Source organism: Argiope bruennichi, chromosome 2 (assembly GCF_947563725.1).
Source record: "Argiope bruennichi chromosome 2, qqArgBrue1.1, whole genome shotgun sequence".
Taxonomy (NCBI): domain Eukaryota; kingdom Metazoa; phylum Arthropoda; class Arachnida; order Araneae; family Araneidae; genus Argiope; species Argiope bruennichi.
The window spans coordinates 49,488,302-49,507,515 of record NC_079152.1 but is presented as its reverse complement, the minus strand read 5'-3'; the positions used below and the strand labels follow the sequence as shown (position 1 = coordinate 49,507,515).

Below are 19,214 nucleotides of genomic sequence, written 5' to 3'. Positions count from 1 at the left end.
CGGAAACAACGTACACTAATATAAACCAATAGTAGGGGTGAGTGTTGCATCTTTGGTCACTTTTGTGATGACAATAGGTAAAAAAAATGTGAAAATTTGTTTTTAGTAAAGATTAACTAATAATTAATTTTTGTCATTTAAAAAAAATTAGATACTCTGATGAATAAAAATATTTATCTGCTTTCACAATTACATTTCATCCAATAGTATTGTTTGATATTATCAATAAATATTAGTGTATGCTTATTAGACTTAGAAACACTCTTATTTCCTGCAAATTCTTATTTTTCTATTCAAAACAGAAATAAATAATAAATGTTTAAATGTGAAAGTGAGCTCCATGATATGTAGTTCCTTTGACCATGTCAGAAGTACATTTCATATTTAGAGTAAACTAGGATCATTTTCATTCAGACCATTTCCACAATTTGTGAAGAAGTTGGTCATTTGTGTATGACAACTATATTTGATCCTAAGCCATATAATCGATTCGTTTATGGTTTATTTTCATTCCTATTGGAAAAACACTTATAATGGTTATATATATACGTTTTGGGAGCCCAAAATAAATTTTAACTTTTCTGTCGACTCTCAGTTTACTGTTGAAAAATGGTTAAAATATTTCTGAAATTGAAGCATCTATAACTGGAATATGCAATACATTGAATAACTTGATCTATAAACTAGTATACAATATTGAGAAATCCCTTCATTCTACGTAATTTAAACCTTTAGATTATTTTTCCTCAGTGATTCTATTCTCACGAGATTCTTTTCCACTTTTAGACTATTTTCGATCTTTACTTCACAAGACTACTTTTCTTAGTTATTTTCATCAATTCCTTGATCATATCCGAAGTCTGAAAGCCTGTGCTGTTATTTCTCAACAACCATAAAACTCACGCAGTTATTCTTGTTATTAAAAAAAAATGGTGCGATTATTGTAAAAATTTATTTTTACAACAAACAACGAATGCATCCATTAGACAATAATTTATCCAGGAATTAGGGAACAGGGATTCAAAATTTATTACAAAACGATAATGAAAAAAAATAAGGTGTAACTTCAAATAATAGAAGCTTGTTACCATATATATGACATAGTTACACTGGGTTACTAAATATGATCCCAAATAATATCATGGAAGGCTTTAATATTATAGATCTTATTCCCTTTTAAAATAAGAATTTTTTTTTTTTTTTTTTTTACCAATGACAGTTTTTTGTCTTTATTTGAATAGACAGGTTGATAGATATATATACATGATTCAGCTATTGTAGATTCACCGACGCAGTACTCTTGTCCCTTATATATCACTGGCCTCCTCATGGATCCTCATCCCTAGAAAATGTGAGGCTTTTTCCTAAGACTCAATGAGGAACAGGAGCAGGTAAAGAACGGGCAACGGTCAAAGATTATCACTGACACTTACAGATATTGAATTCACATACAACATTAAAAAACATAGAAAGAGACTTAAAAGAAATTCTGCCACTTCAATAAAAAAAAAATGTTAAGAAAAATGGAATTCAGAAAGTTTTTGTTTTCAAAGAAGTTCAAGTTTAGAAAAGATTTTTCTCATTCATGAAAAAATAATAAATGAATGTTTTTATAAATGCAAACCTCTTAAAAACTACGACTTCTAATTCGTGTAAAAAATGTGCATTTTAAGTTAATAAAATTTCATTCATGTTCGTTTTTTTTTAATAGATGCAGGTTAAAGATATAACATCTCCGGTCAAAGGTACAACACTATATTGTAACGTGTAAGCTATGTGAAATCGTTCTTTTTTGATAAAAATGTTAAAATTGAAATTTTTTTTAATATGTAACACGTTGCAAAACTAGGCGAAGATCAGCATATGCAACAAAATCGTGAAAGTACATATGAAGCCAATAAAAAAATTAACTGAAAATCGGTCAAAAGGACACTCTCCTCTACGGTTCAAGATCCTGACACACAGCTATCAGTTTATAGCGGAAATTGCATGAGCTGATCGCTCAACCTATAATGATTAGTTAATTTTATCTGGGCGATATAACACTTTAATTACTTACTTTTAAACAAACTATCCTCTTGACAATTAGAAGAATTCATATAATAAATAAAATACTCTTTAATATATCATAAGAATGGGTAAATAAATCAAGAAACAAAACTGAGCGCTCCTAACGAATATAACAGTGTAGCATACCTAAAAATAAAGGCTATTGTTTTTCTTACAGTAACAAAAGAATTTAAGCTACATATCTGCGCTTCATGTCAGAAGGACAAGTCACAAAATTCTCTTACAATGAACAGAATCAAATATTTTAAGATCTTTCAGATACATCATTCACGGTGTAATTTTAATCCCCAAAAATAAACAGTTAATAAATCGAGACGATGAAGGCGGAAACAATGTAAAACATTCAACCAAAAAGTTTGTTAGAAAATAACTCAGCTGCCAGCTGCCACAACTAAATATATCCAAAAACTAAAAATAAAATTAAAGAAAGAATGTTCTGAAGTACAATGAGCGTAGGGAGCAGAGAACTCAAAAACAATGGGGGGGAAAAGAACGTTCCACGGCGATGAAAAGAACGAAATGACTTTTATATATTAACACCGCCATTTGAAGAAACAAATTAACTAACTTGAAAGATAAAGGACAAAGCGCAAATTACTCATGTAATTTATGTGTGGCATTATTACTATAAATGCACACGAATACAAAAAAAAGCGTGAAAATTAAATGTCTCAACATGATTCACCAATTCACAGAAACTTCGAAATTAAATAATTTCGTAACGGAAAGAAATGCTTGGTATTTCATTTATTATACACTATTTACTCCTCAAACAAAAGCATGAACATCAAACAAAACCCAGGAAACCTCCCAAATATTTGTGGGTGCGCCTTGGATGGAGGAGGTGAAATGCTAAGAAAGGTTTCATTAAAAAGAATTACTTAGTTTTTCAATCACAGAAAAAGACGACTATTGCCGTGAAGTTAATTTCCGACACAAGAATTACAATTTCCGTCCAGTTTCTCAAAATAGTTACTATAAATTGTTTCTCCTGCACCCATAGTAAGACTGCAAGGGATGAATATTGTACGAGCAATTCCTATTACGCAACAAGTTGAAGGAAAAGGTCTTCAGTACTGGATGCGTTCCCATAGCAACGTCGATGGGCAGCTTCAAGGATATTATACCGCACTGGGGTGGATTGGCAGGAGGGAGAGCTTAGTTACATTCCCCTCATTATCGTTTGCAAGAGATGCAGGAATTTAATTTCTCGGACGGGAATGACGAATGGGTGTAGGGTAGGCTTTCAGTAACACGTTTCGCACTCATTTTCGCCACGAACACATTTCCTGTTAGATCCACAGGGCGTCCAGACTAAACCCTAAGTAGAACAACAAAAGCTTTTCGGTCGCAAATAGAGCTTCCCTTGCGTCAGCGAAGTAATATTCTCCCTGCGGTTACCCCAGAGGTCTGTATATGACAGCAGGCTAATGCAATAGTGCTGCTTTTACAATAAGTTGCAGAGCCAAAAAAGGAACCCCACAGACACACTCTTTCTTGCTTCTGATAAGAATAGTTTTCATTGTGACTTGGATATTGTTATGGATCCAAAACAGGCATTTTTAAAAGATCTTTTGATACTTTTTAAAAAAATGTGGCACTTCCAGATTTTCAAAGAAAAAGAAAGAAAGAAAGAAAGAAAAGCCGCATAGTTTGTTTTCAAAACAGTAAGTACTGAAAACGAATTTCATCAAACTACGATACAAAAAAACAATGAAAAGTTAATGTTAACATATAATATTGACATTTGGCAACTGTAAAAAAATATTGGAATCGGAAAATGTTATAAACAGCCTAGTAGACTTCTATTCAAGAGTTTGTATTCAAAACTATCTTAATATCATACTGCTCAACGCTGCATATAAAATAGTTGTGCAGTTAAAAAGTTAAATAATTAATAATTATATACCCAATTAAACATTCATTTTGTATTATCAAAAATTGCTTTTGATTTCGTATGACATATCATATATTAATATAACAGATTTTAAATTATGAATATTTACAGCTGGATATTATTTTCCAGCTTTCCTTCATATAACATAAAAGTCAGAACCTTGACTCAGAAATCCAGAATAGTTTCCACATATTTTCAAACGTAACAGCAGACAATATTGTTGATGTTTACCAACAACAAACTATTACCTAAATTTCCACTCTTGTCACGTTGAAAGGAAAAGAAAATTGAGCTCGTTTGTGACAATAAATGAAAGATAACATTAATTATTCCTCGGACTTTTTGAGCCTGCACAATATCACCAAGTTTTCGGACCAATTCATCAATGATAAAAATGCTTGACTTTCATAATCGTTCACCAACAGCTAGTTTTCAACAGGATAAAATATAGTCAATTAAATCCAATGGGATTAAATATAGTCACATAAATCCAAAAGAATTAAATATAGTAGAGCGAACACTTCGAGGGGAGAAAACAAATAATTTTGCTTTTTATGCGGAAGAAATCAAACTTTAAAAGGGAAGAGCTATCAAGTTTTGAATCTATTCTAGATCTTCATCTAAATTCTTTCCATGCATTTTTTTTTAAATATTTTCAAAGCATAGTAAAAATCTACAAATTTAATATGCTTCACAATTTCATTTTTCCCTCCAGCTTTATTAAATTAAGTAATGACATTAATTTAACAATATTATTTTAACCTTTTCTACAGATTTTTTAGGGCTGTTTTCAGGCTCACATATTTAAAGAAGATTAAAGAGAATATAATAATCTCTTGAAAGAGGATAAATTAACATTTTTAATATGTGAATGCTTAATATCCTCATTTCGTATAAATAACTTCCGTATTTTATGCAGATATTATAAATATCGAATTTATAGAACCAAGAAATTCAGGGATTCTATAAAATGCTCAAGGGAAAACAAGAAATATGTTTAATATTATTGAAATGCATTATCAACACATACCAAGGTTTAGACATTGTATAGAATACATAGGTCTTTAGCTGAGTGAGATAAATGATTTTAATAAAATAATTTCATTTGAAAATGCAAAATGAAAAATGCAAGATTTTTCTTCAATCTGAAAATTGGAAAGATTTAAGCAGTTGTTGCTAAAATGTAGAATTTAATAGCATATTTAAGCGAATTAAGCCTATTTTACCCTCAAGAAACAAATGCATTACCACTAACATCTAGCGTTTGTAACGTCTTCAGTTGTAATGAAAAACAGATAAACAAGGAGAGAAAGGGGGGGGGGGACTACAACTTATTGGCTTACTGTTCAGACTATCTCAAACCTTTAATTGTTTGGAGATTTTACTGGAAAATGTGGTGGAGGAGGGGGGAGATGGCAACATCAACTTTTCTATAACAGGCTATTAAACCGAAAAGATAAATTTTAATTAAAAAGTTACAGTAAGTGAAAAAAAAAACCCTAAAATTAGTTGCTGAACACTATAATTTAATTACATCAGAAATAAATTTTTAAAACCCTTGGAATTTTATTTTTTAATTTAAACAAGAACGTGGAAGTTTACTTAAATGAATGTTATACAGATGAGAGTAACTGGTAAAAATTTCAAATAAATACTCCATAATTTTTTTTTTTCAAAAATTCGATTTAGCTACAAAAAAAAAAAAAAAAAAAAAGCAGGATCATCGAAAAATGTCCTAATTTCTTTATCAGTCGGAATTCGAAGACAAAAAAAAAGCTTATTCTAAGTATTACTCTACGATTTCATTAGTGTTACAACGATTAGTATTCAAAAAAATTCTAGAAATTAAATTTGGAAATGTCTTACTTTGTGGCGAGTGAGTCTCGAAAAACATTGAAAAGCAGCATCCGCATGCGTTGCCCATCGGAGAATGAATTCATGCTTAATAATTAATGTTAAGTTCAAATTTAATTTTAATTATTTTTTCCCCTCTTCTTTTGAAAATCAACCATTATGACAACATTCAAAATCGTAAAGATAGGATTAGAAATAGGATTCCTAATCCTTCTGTAATAGGATTTTTTGTTGTTGTTCGTATTCTGATTGATAAAATATTTAGAGGCATTTTATCAACGATCCCAATTATCCAATAAGATTTAATGAAAATAAATAGTTTTCCAAATTCTCACAATTGTTAGATTTACACATCACCTAATAACGCTATTATATCGTTTGACAATTCATTTTAATGACCTTTTCAATATCTACAACTTCTTAATTTTAACTTATCTCCTCAGATTAGTAGCTTTTTATATAAGCGCGAAATACTGGTGTCTCAAGGTCGATTCTGTCACCCCCTTATCTTTACAAAATTAAAGGTCCGTTTCGGATAGCCAACGGGGGAGGGGCAGATTGTTGAATTTTTCACATATCAAAGTATTATTTGACTGGAGTATTATTAATAATTAGGAATAACTATAAAAATAAAACATCTTAAATCATGCAGGTGTTCTGCATTGCCGGTTCGTGTATATTCTATCTGCTGCTATCAAGCGCGCTTACATTCTGATTATGAATGTGCAGGTGGACTTCGCACTTCAGAGAAGGTATTTCGTTTCATACGATTGACTCATACTAGCGGATTATTTCATAGGATGTTTAAACAGCCATCTTTCTTGCTGAATAAGTTAATTATGAAAAAAAAAATTAAAGGAGTGGCTGAAATTATTCTGTGTATCTTTATAAGTTAATCAGTATTTTGGTAACAAGATGTTATTACAGAATATGGATTTTATTCAATTAATGACCCTGGTGGAAGTAAAAAGCTGATTAGGTGATGGAATAAAACAATAGTAAAACACATTACATTAGCCTATAAATTAGCATTTTTTATAACACTTGTGAGTAAAATGAGTTAATAATTTTTAATCCAAATACTCATTCAGCATAAAAATCAAAGACAGTCAATTCAGATTTTTTAAAGGAAGAAAAGCGATCTAAAGAAATTTCAGCAATTACTGAAACATATGCCACAATAAAAATGTGATTTAAAAAATGGAAAACTCACAGTAAACATCATAAAATATTATCTTTGACCTACCCATATACTTTTACATGTGCCTTCTCTCATTCCTCTTCCGTTTAAAAGATGTACGGAAGCAAGCATTCGTATACAAAAGCTCTTTGTTTAATGATTATTTGGGTCAGTAGCTTGCAATGAGTGGCACAATTTCGGGGAATATCCCATGAGCATTCAATCGTAGGCAATCATTTTATCAGTCACTCCACTTATTAATTTTTCAAGTTATAGTCCTATATTTATAGATATCATTATACAGCCAAATGCGTGTATTTTAGTTTTATTGCTTTCAACACGGCACAGAAATTATAAAACTAAGAACATGCCAGTCTTGTAATTATATCTCTGCATTTTTTTTTTTTTTTTTGCTAATTGCATGAATAGCAAAATTTTTGTGAATACCCAGATCGTAATACGGTGTTCGTTAACAATTCGTTGAAAAAGAAAAAAAGTTATATTAGCACCATGATTCTTAAACAAGAAGCAATAACAAATATTAACAGTTGGTTTTCAAAAAAAAAAAATTGAAAATTAAGCTAAAATGTATTAAGAAACCTTAGAACATCATTTTTTAAAAAGAATAGTAGTTAATACAGAAAAGGAAAAGCAGTTTTTATTAAATATTCTTGACTTGGAAACAATTAAGACCAAGCCTTTTTAAAGTATCGTAATAATAATAATAAATGAGAATTTATTTTCTTTCACTCTTATAAATTATCGTTTTCACTTTTTTTTATACAAAAATCCATTAAAATTATCATTTATTAATTTTTATATAAAGTAACTGAAATTTATAAATAAAACTAAAACCTGGGTAAATTGTGAAAGTATTTAGACCAGTTGAAATATAATGTCTGGTGAGATGGAACTTAACTGCTTTTCAGTTTCATATTTCTAATAAGTAAATATTTTTCCATTTAGGATTTCCGTTAAAATAAATATTAAAATAATATATTTTCACTGCATTTGTCAATACTTTATGAATGCAATATTAGTTTAATATTTATATACTTTACAACAATGAATGCAATATTAGTTTAATATTTATATACTTTACAACATTCGTAATTTCGAATTGGAAAACCTTGATGCTATCAATCCAGCTATTTCGATTTTTAAAAATGTATTCAGTTGATATAAAGATTTTATTAACAAAGTAAAAGTTTTGACTAAATTCTACACATAAAATTCAATTAAATTGTAAAACAGAAAATGATAAATAATGTAATAAACGACTGATATTGCACTGACAAAGCGGTGTCAAAACTGATATTTGACACTTTCATTTCCAATCGCAAGATATTGCTTTTTTAAATTGTTCACACAACCGATAGACTCCAAAGTCACAGAAATTATGTCTCGACTCGGGGGGGGGGAGGGGATATTAAAAATATGTGAAAATAGGTGAATTCCTTTATGAACATCGCCCGGTTATTTTCGAGCGATTGATCAAGTAATGAACAAAAGACATTCTTATTTTTGACAACTTCGCCTTTTTATTCGCCTTTATCCAGCTGCTAATCATTAAAAGTATCGAATAGCTCTCCCACAAGGCAATATGAAACATAAAAATGTCATAGGTAGCTGTAATTATGACACCTACTGAAAGCTGACATATGGTAACAACGTGTGAAGGATGAAACCCGCCATACGCTCCACTGCGCTTTTCGAGAGGGTCGGGGCGAGGGAGTAGAAGAGGGAGAGGAGAGAGAAGTGAATGGAATCCAGTGCCAGGCATGAGTGATTTTTTAGTCAAGGTCACTTTGCCGAAGAGCCAGCTCCTAACACGCCGGAATATTATTACAGCTAGCAACCCAGCGAACCGGCTCTGGATTCCTTTTCACCCTCAAAGGATTACAGAGGCAACAGGTTTTCCTCACAGAACAGGGAGGGTTAATCGCACTTAGTTGCAAAAGATCATTTTCTCTGGAACTTGTGGAAAGAAAAACTTACCTTGGCCATAGCTATCACCTCCAAGAGCACGTTCAGGTTACTCTCGGGCATTGGGTAACAGTGTTCGCGGCGCGACGACGTCCAGAGCTACGAATTGACAATTATCAACAAACGGCGGTAAAAGCTCGACAGAACGGGCATTCGAAGAGAGAAAAACCAAGCCACCCCTGTCATTCGCGCGTGGTACCTTCCTTTCCTCAGCAGCGGAGCGACGCTGCAGACAGCTACTACTCATACAGGCGGGAAAGCACGCGAGGGAGCGATGACTGTGCGAAGGGGAGAGAGAGAGAAAGTAAACGCTGGTCGTTTTCCACAAGATCGGTGAGACTCAACTATATTCGGAAATAGTGCGCTGCACGCACACCGAACCCTAAATGATCGGTGTGTCGAGCGAAAATGGTTATTAAAGAAATATGTATTTCATTTCCAGATGTCGTTTAAGTTTTGAATGGAAAGGGAATGCGAATTAAAACTATGTTTTAACTTAAAAAGCCCGTGAATTAAAGAACGTGGAAAAATGACTTCCTTAATGAAGACGTTAAGTGTACGCTATCTTTCGATATAATAATTCGTATTAAATTATTTTTATGTCGAAATTTTTTTAAGTTTTTGCAGATTTTAAAAATAATAATTTTAAATGAAATGTAATGGAAGATGGATTCAATAAAATCGGCAAAGGGAAATAACAATTTTCAGACATTTTAAGTTCATGAATAGAAAATATATTACTGAAAAGTGTAATTTATCAAATATAATTTGAATAGTATGTCAAGCATATTTAAAATTTACATTCCTCTTTAAATTTGGGGGAAATATCCCACTTTTATACATTTTCCTTTTTCAACTAACAATCAGCTAATTGAAACATTACTTGAAATTTAGTTGTATATTTCAGACATTTTAAGTTTACGCATGGTAGGTACATTACTGAAAAGGTGAAAGTTATCACCTTTTCAGTTAAGTTATCAAGTTATTTTAAATAATATGCCAAACATATTTCAAATATATCTCTTTAAAATTAGGGTAGAAATATTACAATTTTGTGCATTCTCATTTTTAAGAAAACAAACATTTTTAAGAAATATTAAATGCATTTCATTTAATATATATTTAAAATGCAAAAGAGAAACAAAATTCTGGAAGATAGCTAATAAAATCTAGTTCTAAAAATAACTGCATGATTTTTAAATACACTTTTTTTAATCAAAAAAAACTTTTTTTACTGAGAATTTCAATCAATTCCTATGAACAAATTAATGTGATACATAAATTATTTGCTGCATTATACTGAAAGCCCAAAGAGTGAAAAGATCTCTAAATTTCATTTACCTGATTTCTTAATTAGTGCATGGAGAGTTCATAACTAATAAAAGCAAATATGAACTCCACACATTTTTTTACCCGATTTTAAACTCAAAAGTGGTGAATATTATTTAAGTATCACGTTATTAAAAAATTATTTCATGTCATAGTTGAATTATATAGTTATAATCTTATTTCATACAAAAGAAACCACTGAGTGTTTATTAAACATGTGATTTTCAAAATTGTTAAATTACCTGGTTATTTTAATAATTAACTTCATTCATTATGCAATTCAAACAATTAATGCATACATTTTAAGCAGATATAAAATTAGGAAAAGGAACAAATTATTTATTATGATAAAATCAGTTAACTAAGATAAAAACTGACTTCAGCTATAGTATTTAAGAAAGTATGATCCTTTGAAATTAATCCAAGTCTTTATTAAATATGCTTGTGAAAATTATAGAATTGGTAATTCAAATTGCTACATTGAAGCTTTTGTAAGCTACAAAAGAATGCCCCTCCCTGCAAAAAAATGATTAGCTAAGAGTGTGAAAAATTAAATTTGTTTACTCTATGAAGAATCCTATAAATTAATACTTTACAAAAGGAAAAAGAACTTTTATTCTTCCACTTCTTTTTTTTTTAAGTTGTGTGTGTGTGAATATAATTACCAAAAAAACAATATATAATAAAAGCAATTTTCACTAAAAAAAAACATACAGCATTTAAAAATTTACAAAAATCTCATATTATCTTTTTATGACAATAGAAAGTAAATTTAATCTATATGCAGAAATTTTATAGTTTAACAAAAAAAATAGTATTTAATAGCATGGTACAATAATATAAACAATATCAACTTCATAAAAAATTGAAAAAAAAAAATGGTTCTGAAAAAATGGTTGACAATGATTCGGAAGAAAAAGATTATATGTAAGTAATGCAACTTTAGATTTTTAAAAAAAAATCAAAAATTGTCAAATCAAACTATTCTAACAGAACACTGTTTTGTGGAGTTTCATTTTCCTTAAATTTTATAATCAATGAAACTCATTTCTTACAATTTTAGATCCAATTATTACACATATAAAATTTAACAGATCACATAAATTTGCATTTTAAAAAAATGCTCTGAAATCCATTTTTTTTTGGAAACACAAGTTTATCTTCTAGTGAATTGAATTAGTTTTTTTTTTAATGAAAATTATATTGGCATTTTGACTGTTCTAAAATCTATTTTTCTTTGTTGTAATTAAATTCTTTGTTACATAATATTTTATGCATTTTACTTTAATAACTCTGATAAAAATAATTCTTTGATCTTAATTTAAACATGAGAAATTCCATGCCATATTTTAAAATGAAATTCATTTTATCAGTAAAAATACAAAGTAAAAAAATCATGCACATTCTTAGCAATTAATGCAACATCCAGATATGGCTTTGAATTAAATTCTACCAAATTAAAAAAAAAAAAAAGGAAAATTCTGAAGTCTTTAAACAAACTTTAGTGATAGATCAATCATATAAATAAATGTTTTTACAACAAAACATGGGCTTTAAATACAAAACGTAATTACTACAGGAGTTTTGCTTTTTGACAATGAATTAAGATAGTATACTGGATAAAATTTACAACAGAAGTTCAAATGAATAGAAGTTTACAACAGCATAATATAACTAAATGAATAATAAAATGTAAAATATATACAGCTTCTAATAACTCATATTTAGAACATTTATTTAAAAATTCCAAAAGTTTCTCATTCCTACTGTGCTTTATTTGTTTCTATCTTGCTTGATATGATTTGTAAAAATGTTATTCACTCAACTATTGTTGTTCAAATTGTACTATTGTAAATTTGAATTCCATTGAACTAGCATGCACACATGAATCTGGTTAATTATAATGAGAATAATAAACAAAAGTAATTGTGTGATACTGGATTCAATCACAAATTGTGGCTAAAACAGATCAGTTTTATTCTTGTCAAATTCTGTTTAATATTAGATACTAATTGTTGAATAAAAGTTAATTGTAAATAAAAAAAAGTTACTAATTATTAAATGAAACTGTAAAATAAAAGCACAAAATTTACACAGAACTGTCTCTTCAATCAAAAGAATATTAAATGTCTGTGAATGATTTTAAAAAGTAAGAAAAATTGATGATATTCTGTTTTAAATCTCATGGATATAATTAATACATATCCATATTTACTTAAAATTTATTTATAATGATATAAAAAAACAAAATAATTTTTTTTTCTCAGAATTTACTTTATTATAAACTATTAAATAATTTCAATTATAAAAAATTAAGACCAAGGAATATAATCTATTAGTGAGAGGCAGGAAAATGTTTTGCTATTGATGAATAATTCATCTAAGCTAAATTTAAATGCACTCAATTTCTACAATTCATGGAAATACTCAGAAAAATTTAACAAATATTAAGTTTTTTTTAAAAAAAAAAGGAAAAAAAAATTCTATTTCATTAGACATTTAAGGATCTTATGATTTACATATGATTAAGTTAAATAAAGCTATTCTCAAAAGATCTAAACCCTTTTGCTATAAAATATTTAAGTTCTAGAAAGATAAAATGAAATTAAGGATTACATCACTTAAAAAAAATTAGTGATTCTTTCTACTGCTTTATAAGTAACAATCTTTTTATAACAACTGATTTTATAAAAAGTAATTGCATTTATAATTGTAATAAAAGCACACAAAAAAATAGCATTATATATTCCAAGTTTTCTTTAAAACTGTATGTAAACTCTAATAGCAATTCATGAAAAATTCACCTCACTGAAATTAAACTTAAAGCATTTCTCAAGTTGAACATAATTACAATTTTTAGATGAGCAATTAATAAATGATTCAATGAATAAAATATAATATCGTAGGATATATTCTGTTTAATTCTTTTAATGAAACTATAAATTACTTTTAGATTAATTCTCTTATTACAGTTCAATAAAGTTATATCTCAAACTATTATGATTTTGATAAGGATTTTTTAATGGTGTATTTTTCTTTTTATAATGGAGTATATTACATTTTTTCACATGAAATACAAAAGAAAATTTCATATTTTATATAAAAAAGAGCAGAAATTTATTTAAATTGAGAAGAAATTTAATTAATTTACCTTTACTCCTCCTCCACCCACTACATGGGGAAGCCTGAAAATAATAAAAATAGATTAAATCGGTGTTTGCTTTCATGAAAACTTTTACATGATGAAAAGTTTTATCTTTATTCATCAGTTCAAAATAAAAATTCAATTAAAAAAAATTAAGCTTATTTTGTTTTAAAGAGTATTTGTCAAATTTTTTTTTTTTTTTTTTAAGTAAACCAAACAGCAAATTAAACAGAAAGTATACATAAAATCATTCAAAAAATTAAATTTATACTTATAAATGAATAGTAGCTCAAGAAGTGTTAATTTAGGAAACTAGAATTAGATTATATTCAATATTTTTAATCATTAAAAATTATTAATTTAGAAATATTTTTAATCAAAAGTGAAGTTTTCAAATAGCAAAGCATAAATAAAAAGTTTATGTAATATTAAAAAGAAAACAGTCAAACTATCATATTCTACATTTATTATTATTATTATAGAATAAAATTACTCAAGTATGCCAAAAAATTTAAAATTAAGCTCATTTTCTGACTTTTATTTTAATCAAAATATGATTACCTTAAAGAATTTTTTTTAATTCTCAATATTACAAAATGCTAATTATCACTTGACACTAGGCAAACTCTAAAATTAACAATGACTCTTTATCATTAAGCATTTTCCCACTAAAAATCTTCACATTTTACCAAATTTTTTTTGCATAACATGTTGTTGTAATTTGTTTTGGCACTTATACACAAACACAAGCCCGCTGACGGAGTCAGCAATGAATAACATAAGATTCTAATATCTATTTTCCATTTCATTTTTGTAAATGATATCTGCTACATAAAATTATATATTTTCATTGCATTTTTATTGATTTTTTCCCCTCCTTTATTTAATGTTTTCCTACAACTGTCACAGAAATAATTTTGTCCAGCTTATAAAATATAATGAATAAAATATTTAATTTAAATTCTAACTTACAATTCAGCCTTAACATCTCCATTCCTCAAAATATTACCATTACTTGTCAAATCTGAATTTACTTCAGTACTGAAATATAAAAAAATTAATAAAATTTAAAAATGCTTATTAAAAAGATCACAAAGAAATGAAAATTGCGCATATTAGATTATAGGAAAACAAATTGCTTAATATAGATTAAAAATCATAAAATAGATATGTTATTTTTTTTTCTTTGAGTTGAAGAATATTTTTCTGATCATTATTATCATAATACAATTTTATTTTATTTTTTTAAAATCTAGCTTAAAAGCAATCCCACAGAAAAAAGGACGTGACTTTTAAGCTAAAAATAAGTGCTATGAAATATGCCTTGCTTAATCAGTTTAAGAGTTAATGGCAAATTTCTGCATTCAAAGACAGATTTCAACAATATAAGTCTACAAATGCAAAATTGCTCCATCCCTTGCTTCTGAATATTTACAACCAACTTAACACTGTGATGTAATTCGAAAAAATTTTGAGGCTCCTCTACAGGCTCAAAACTTGAAATAAAAATTCCTAAACTCTACTTATAAGAACCATCACAATTTCTGTAAGCTTAATGACAATAACAAAACAAGTAAATGGCATGCTAACAATAAAAATCAAATATTTCACAGCATATCACAGAGTATAGTACAGCAGATTATACTAATCACGTTAGCACACACTGAATGCAGTTTTTCTAATAGAAAATTTATTTAGCAAGAATAATATCAATCAGCTAATATAAAATAAATTAAGAAGTATGTAAATGTGATCAAGTTAATACTATTTTATCATTTCATATTTTATGGTCATTACAAGGTACATAAGACTAATTCTATAATTATAATTATAATATCAATCTATTATAATTCTATGATTATAATATCAATCAGCTAATATAAAATAAATTAAGTATGTAAATGTCATCAAGTTAATAGTATTTTATCATTTCGTATATTATGGTCATTACAAGGCACATAAGACTAATTCATGAAAAAAATTGCCATAAATTAACAAGACTTTCAAATACTATTTTATAATAGTTCAATAACTATTATAAATCACTGCAATCTAAACAGTTCCAGAAAAGTTTGTTACAGTAGAAACAATTATCAAATTTCTAATTACAAATTTTATTAAAAACTGATATTATAGAACATTGAAAAAATTATTTCAGACTATCAAATCTCCACACAGTAATTTAGAAATCTGTTAACTTCCTAAGTCTAGTTTCTATCTTTCGTAAAATACTGCATTATTAAAACAACCTACCAAATTATTTATTCTAAAATACTTTAGTATAGTTGTACTGTATAGCAGAATTTGACCAAAAAACTATTATAAAATTTTCAGCTATATAGAATAAGATTACTTGAATTTGTGAAAGGAAGTATTCATATTCAATTTCCAGTATGAATTAAACTATTAACAACTTTAATAATAATTATTGAATTATAAAAATCTACATAAATATGGCTAAGATAAAATTTTATCATTTCATAACTTTCAGTCAATATTTTTTACAAGCTATGTAAAAGCAAATCGTTGAAAATCATAATGTTAAAACATTTGACAATAATTCAAATGTTTGAATTAGTAACATTAAATTCAAAACCTAAGTATCAAATATAAATTTTTTTCAATCTTTATATTTGTTAAGCTCAAGAAAAAATATTATTTCTTCCTGCAATTTCCTTTAGATTATCATGGTAGCTAAGAAGTCCATCTTAAATACATTTCAAAATATTATAAATGGATTATTTAAAATAAAACAGTAATAAGGCAAGTTTAGCTAAAAAAAACCCTTAATATTTAAAGACAAAAACAAACATGCAGTAATTAAGTTTTACAAATTTCTCATTCAACATCCTCATTAATTTAAAATCCTTTTCAACCCTTCTAATATTGTCAGAGATTCAGATACGAAGACAATATTTCCAAATACCACTACTAATAAATTGTAACATAATATTAATTTATCTTCAATGACAATGGTGCTTAACTATATTCATAACTATAATTCATACTCGCACTTTGAAAATTAGATATAGTTTCCAGTAACTGTGTTTGTCAAGATGCGAAATGAAAGAAATAGCTTTCTTAGACAAAATAAAACAATCTTCAAGATTGGAAAATGGGCTGTTACCAGAGTAGATGCATTTTTAAATATTATTAATCTTATTTCTATCACGATATATTACATCGTAATTTGAAAATTAATTGAAACAAAATGGATTTAGAAAGAAAATAGACATAGAAAATAGAAATAGCATAGAAAATAGATTTAATGATAGTATGTTTACAAATTGTTTTCAAATATATTCATTGATAAAATAACTGTTAGTATCCAATCTCTCTAGAAAATAATAAAATAAATTATTTTATTTTCTGGATGAAATTTTATTAAAACAAAAAAAAATTAATGATTCTTTGTGATTGTCATTCTTTAAAACATTCATCCAAGCATTTATATATATATATTTCATTCAAAACATGAAATATACTTTATAAATACAAAAAAATAAGATTTTACAACATAGAAAAGTTATCTTTTATTATTACAATAAAATCAGATATCTTATATGCTTTATACAGTAAAATAAAATATGCAAGTCATTTCAATCAAATATTTGGGATTTTTGCAAATGGTAATAATTACATAATTATAAAGCTATAAACTAATATATTTAAAATAACCTAAGCTGATCTGAAATAGTTGCAAGGTTCAAATTAATTATAGAATTGATTTGACAGTTAAAATATATGTAAGGTAATTCAAAAGATTATGGCATTACTATATCCCTTCAGAAGTAAATTCCACCTTTTTAAGGCAAGTAAAAGAATGTTACAGCTTAAATTTATATGCAATAAATGGTTATTTAATTAGAATAGATTATGGACAGAAGTTTTATAAAAATATAATTTGCTCAAATGTTTTCTAATCTAGGATGGAGAAAGCTAATACTACTAGTGATGTTGCTATATCCATAATATATCCATCCAATATCATAAACTAACACAAAAAATTTTGAACTTAAGGAAATGTAAGCAGAATGCTATGAAAATACATTTATAAAACAAAATACACTTAACAAAATAAACAATATATACTTAATCTTGATACAACAAATCTATTTTAAGATATTAATGATTCAATATAAGTGCATTGACTTATTCAAAATTGAAAAATTATTCAAACAGTTTGAAAAAGAAAATTTCCTATGAAATTCATTATAAATAGCATAGAATAAACTTTAATGACTGAGTTATTAATTATTTACAGTTAATACATCATATTTGTCATCAGGATTCAACATTACATATAATATCAAATCCATAATTTAAACATTAATTTCCACACACTAAAGGGCAATACAAGAATGAAATCATTTATTTGACAAGATGAAAGAAACCATTTTTTTTTTATCTCAATCTACTTAATAACAAATAAAAAGAGTATATCACATCAAAAAAGAAATCATGGTGAACAAAAATTGCAAGCATTAGATACAATTGAAAATCGGCATTATTCCTTAAATTGAATTTGATAGCTAGTTTATTATATCGATAGATAATGAAAATTTTTCACTGTATGTTAAAATTAACTACCAGCAGTAAATCCTTAATGGCAATTTACATTTAGTATAATTTCACATTTAGTAATTTCATTAATTTTAAATATTTATTTCTTTCCTGTCAAATCACGGCATTGACTTGAGATTTTTTTTTTTCTTTTTTCCCCCAAACAAGTAGTATGAAATAGTGATCATTCACCGCCACTCAGAACGAGTGTTGAACAATGTCAATAGACTTATACTCAAACAATTGTTAAGTGACAAGAAATTATATAAAATATGCTCAATCTCCCATTAAATCAACAAATGCCTTAGTTCACAAAAGAGTTTTCCCCAACAAAAACACTAAATTTGTTTCTAACGATAAATTCAGTAGATATCGCAGTATGCACAGATAAAAGTGAAATATTTTAGATAAATTCGTTCGCCGAGTAATTGTCAACAACAGGATAAAATTTTTTATATTATAAATTATCCTTTTTTCCCTTCTTTTAAGCATATTTACGATAATAATATTGAATATTATGGGATGAAAACCGCTCGCATTCAACACGTGCTATGGCGTCAGAGAAACAACTTGTTGATAACAACAAAAAAAATATTGACTCTTCAAAACAGTATTTAATCTACGTAAAAATTATGCCATGGAACATAAGTTGACATTTTACTTACCCATTCATTTCAGAAGTTCAAAATGTTTATTTTTTCTAATATTTCAAAAACTATAGTTGCCTTTGTCTCTTCAATATGGCGCGATTGAAAAGATTACAGTTTCAAGAAATTTCAAAACAAACACACAAAACGATAAACAAAAATCTAATTGATCGGCATGTGTTGCAGAAAAATTGTTACAAATTTACAATTACTATAATTCAAATCAAAATTGTTACTCAAGATTATTAACAAATAAAAATTTTCTCTGCAACAGGTAGAGCTAAAAAAACGTTAGTTAACTGTTGCCATAAAGTAATTCACGATATGTAGAATGTCACAAGAAAAATATTGTTAATTGACTTATATATAATACCAGTAATATTTATATAAATATAGAAAAAAATTACACTCAAACGCTTTTGAATCATTCAAAATTTTATTACTTCACACCACAAATGAACTTTTGTTGTTTGTAAGCAGCAGTATGAATAGAATCCCGATAAAAAGATCCGAGTATGTTATAAGAGAATTAAATCTAATTTC

The 19,214-nt window shown here is 27.3% G+C and overlaps 1 protein-coding gene across 4 annotated transcripts in view; it reads right to left on the bottom strand.

Moving 5' to 3' along the window:
- The window catches only part of LOC129962021 (polypyrimidine tract-binding protein 1-like), a 78,411-nt gene extending 59,464 nt beyond the window's left edge, over nucleotides 1-18,947 (bottom strand). For 2 of the 4 annotated variants that reach the window (XM_056075687.1, XM_056075690.1), the window contains exons 1-3: nucleotides 18,690-18,947; nucleotides 14,434-14,502; nucleotides 13,468-13,501 (exon numbers count right to left, since the gene is read on the bottom strand). In XM_056075687.1, the coding sequence (XP_055931662.1) occupies nucleotides 13,468-13,501; nucleotides 14,434-14,502; nucleotides 18,690-18,697 (111 nt within the window). In that variant the 5' untranslated portion in view covers nucleotides 18,698-18,947. Of the gene's footprint in view, nucleotides 1-8,999; nucleotides 9,178-13,467; nucleotides 13,502-14,433; nucleotides 14,503-18,689 lie in introns of those variants that run through there. The other 2 variants (XM_056075689.1, XM_056075688.1) reach the window with 2 other exon arrangements.
- Nucleotides 18,948-19,214: the final 267 nt, after the last annotated feature.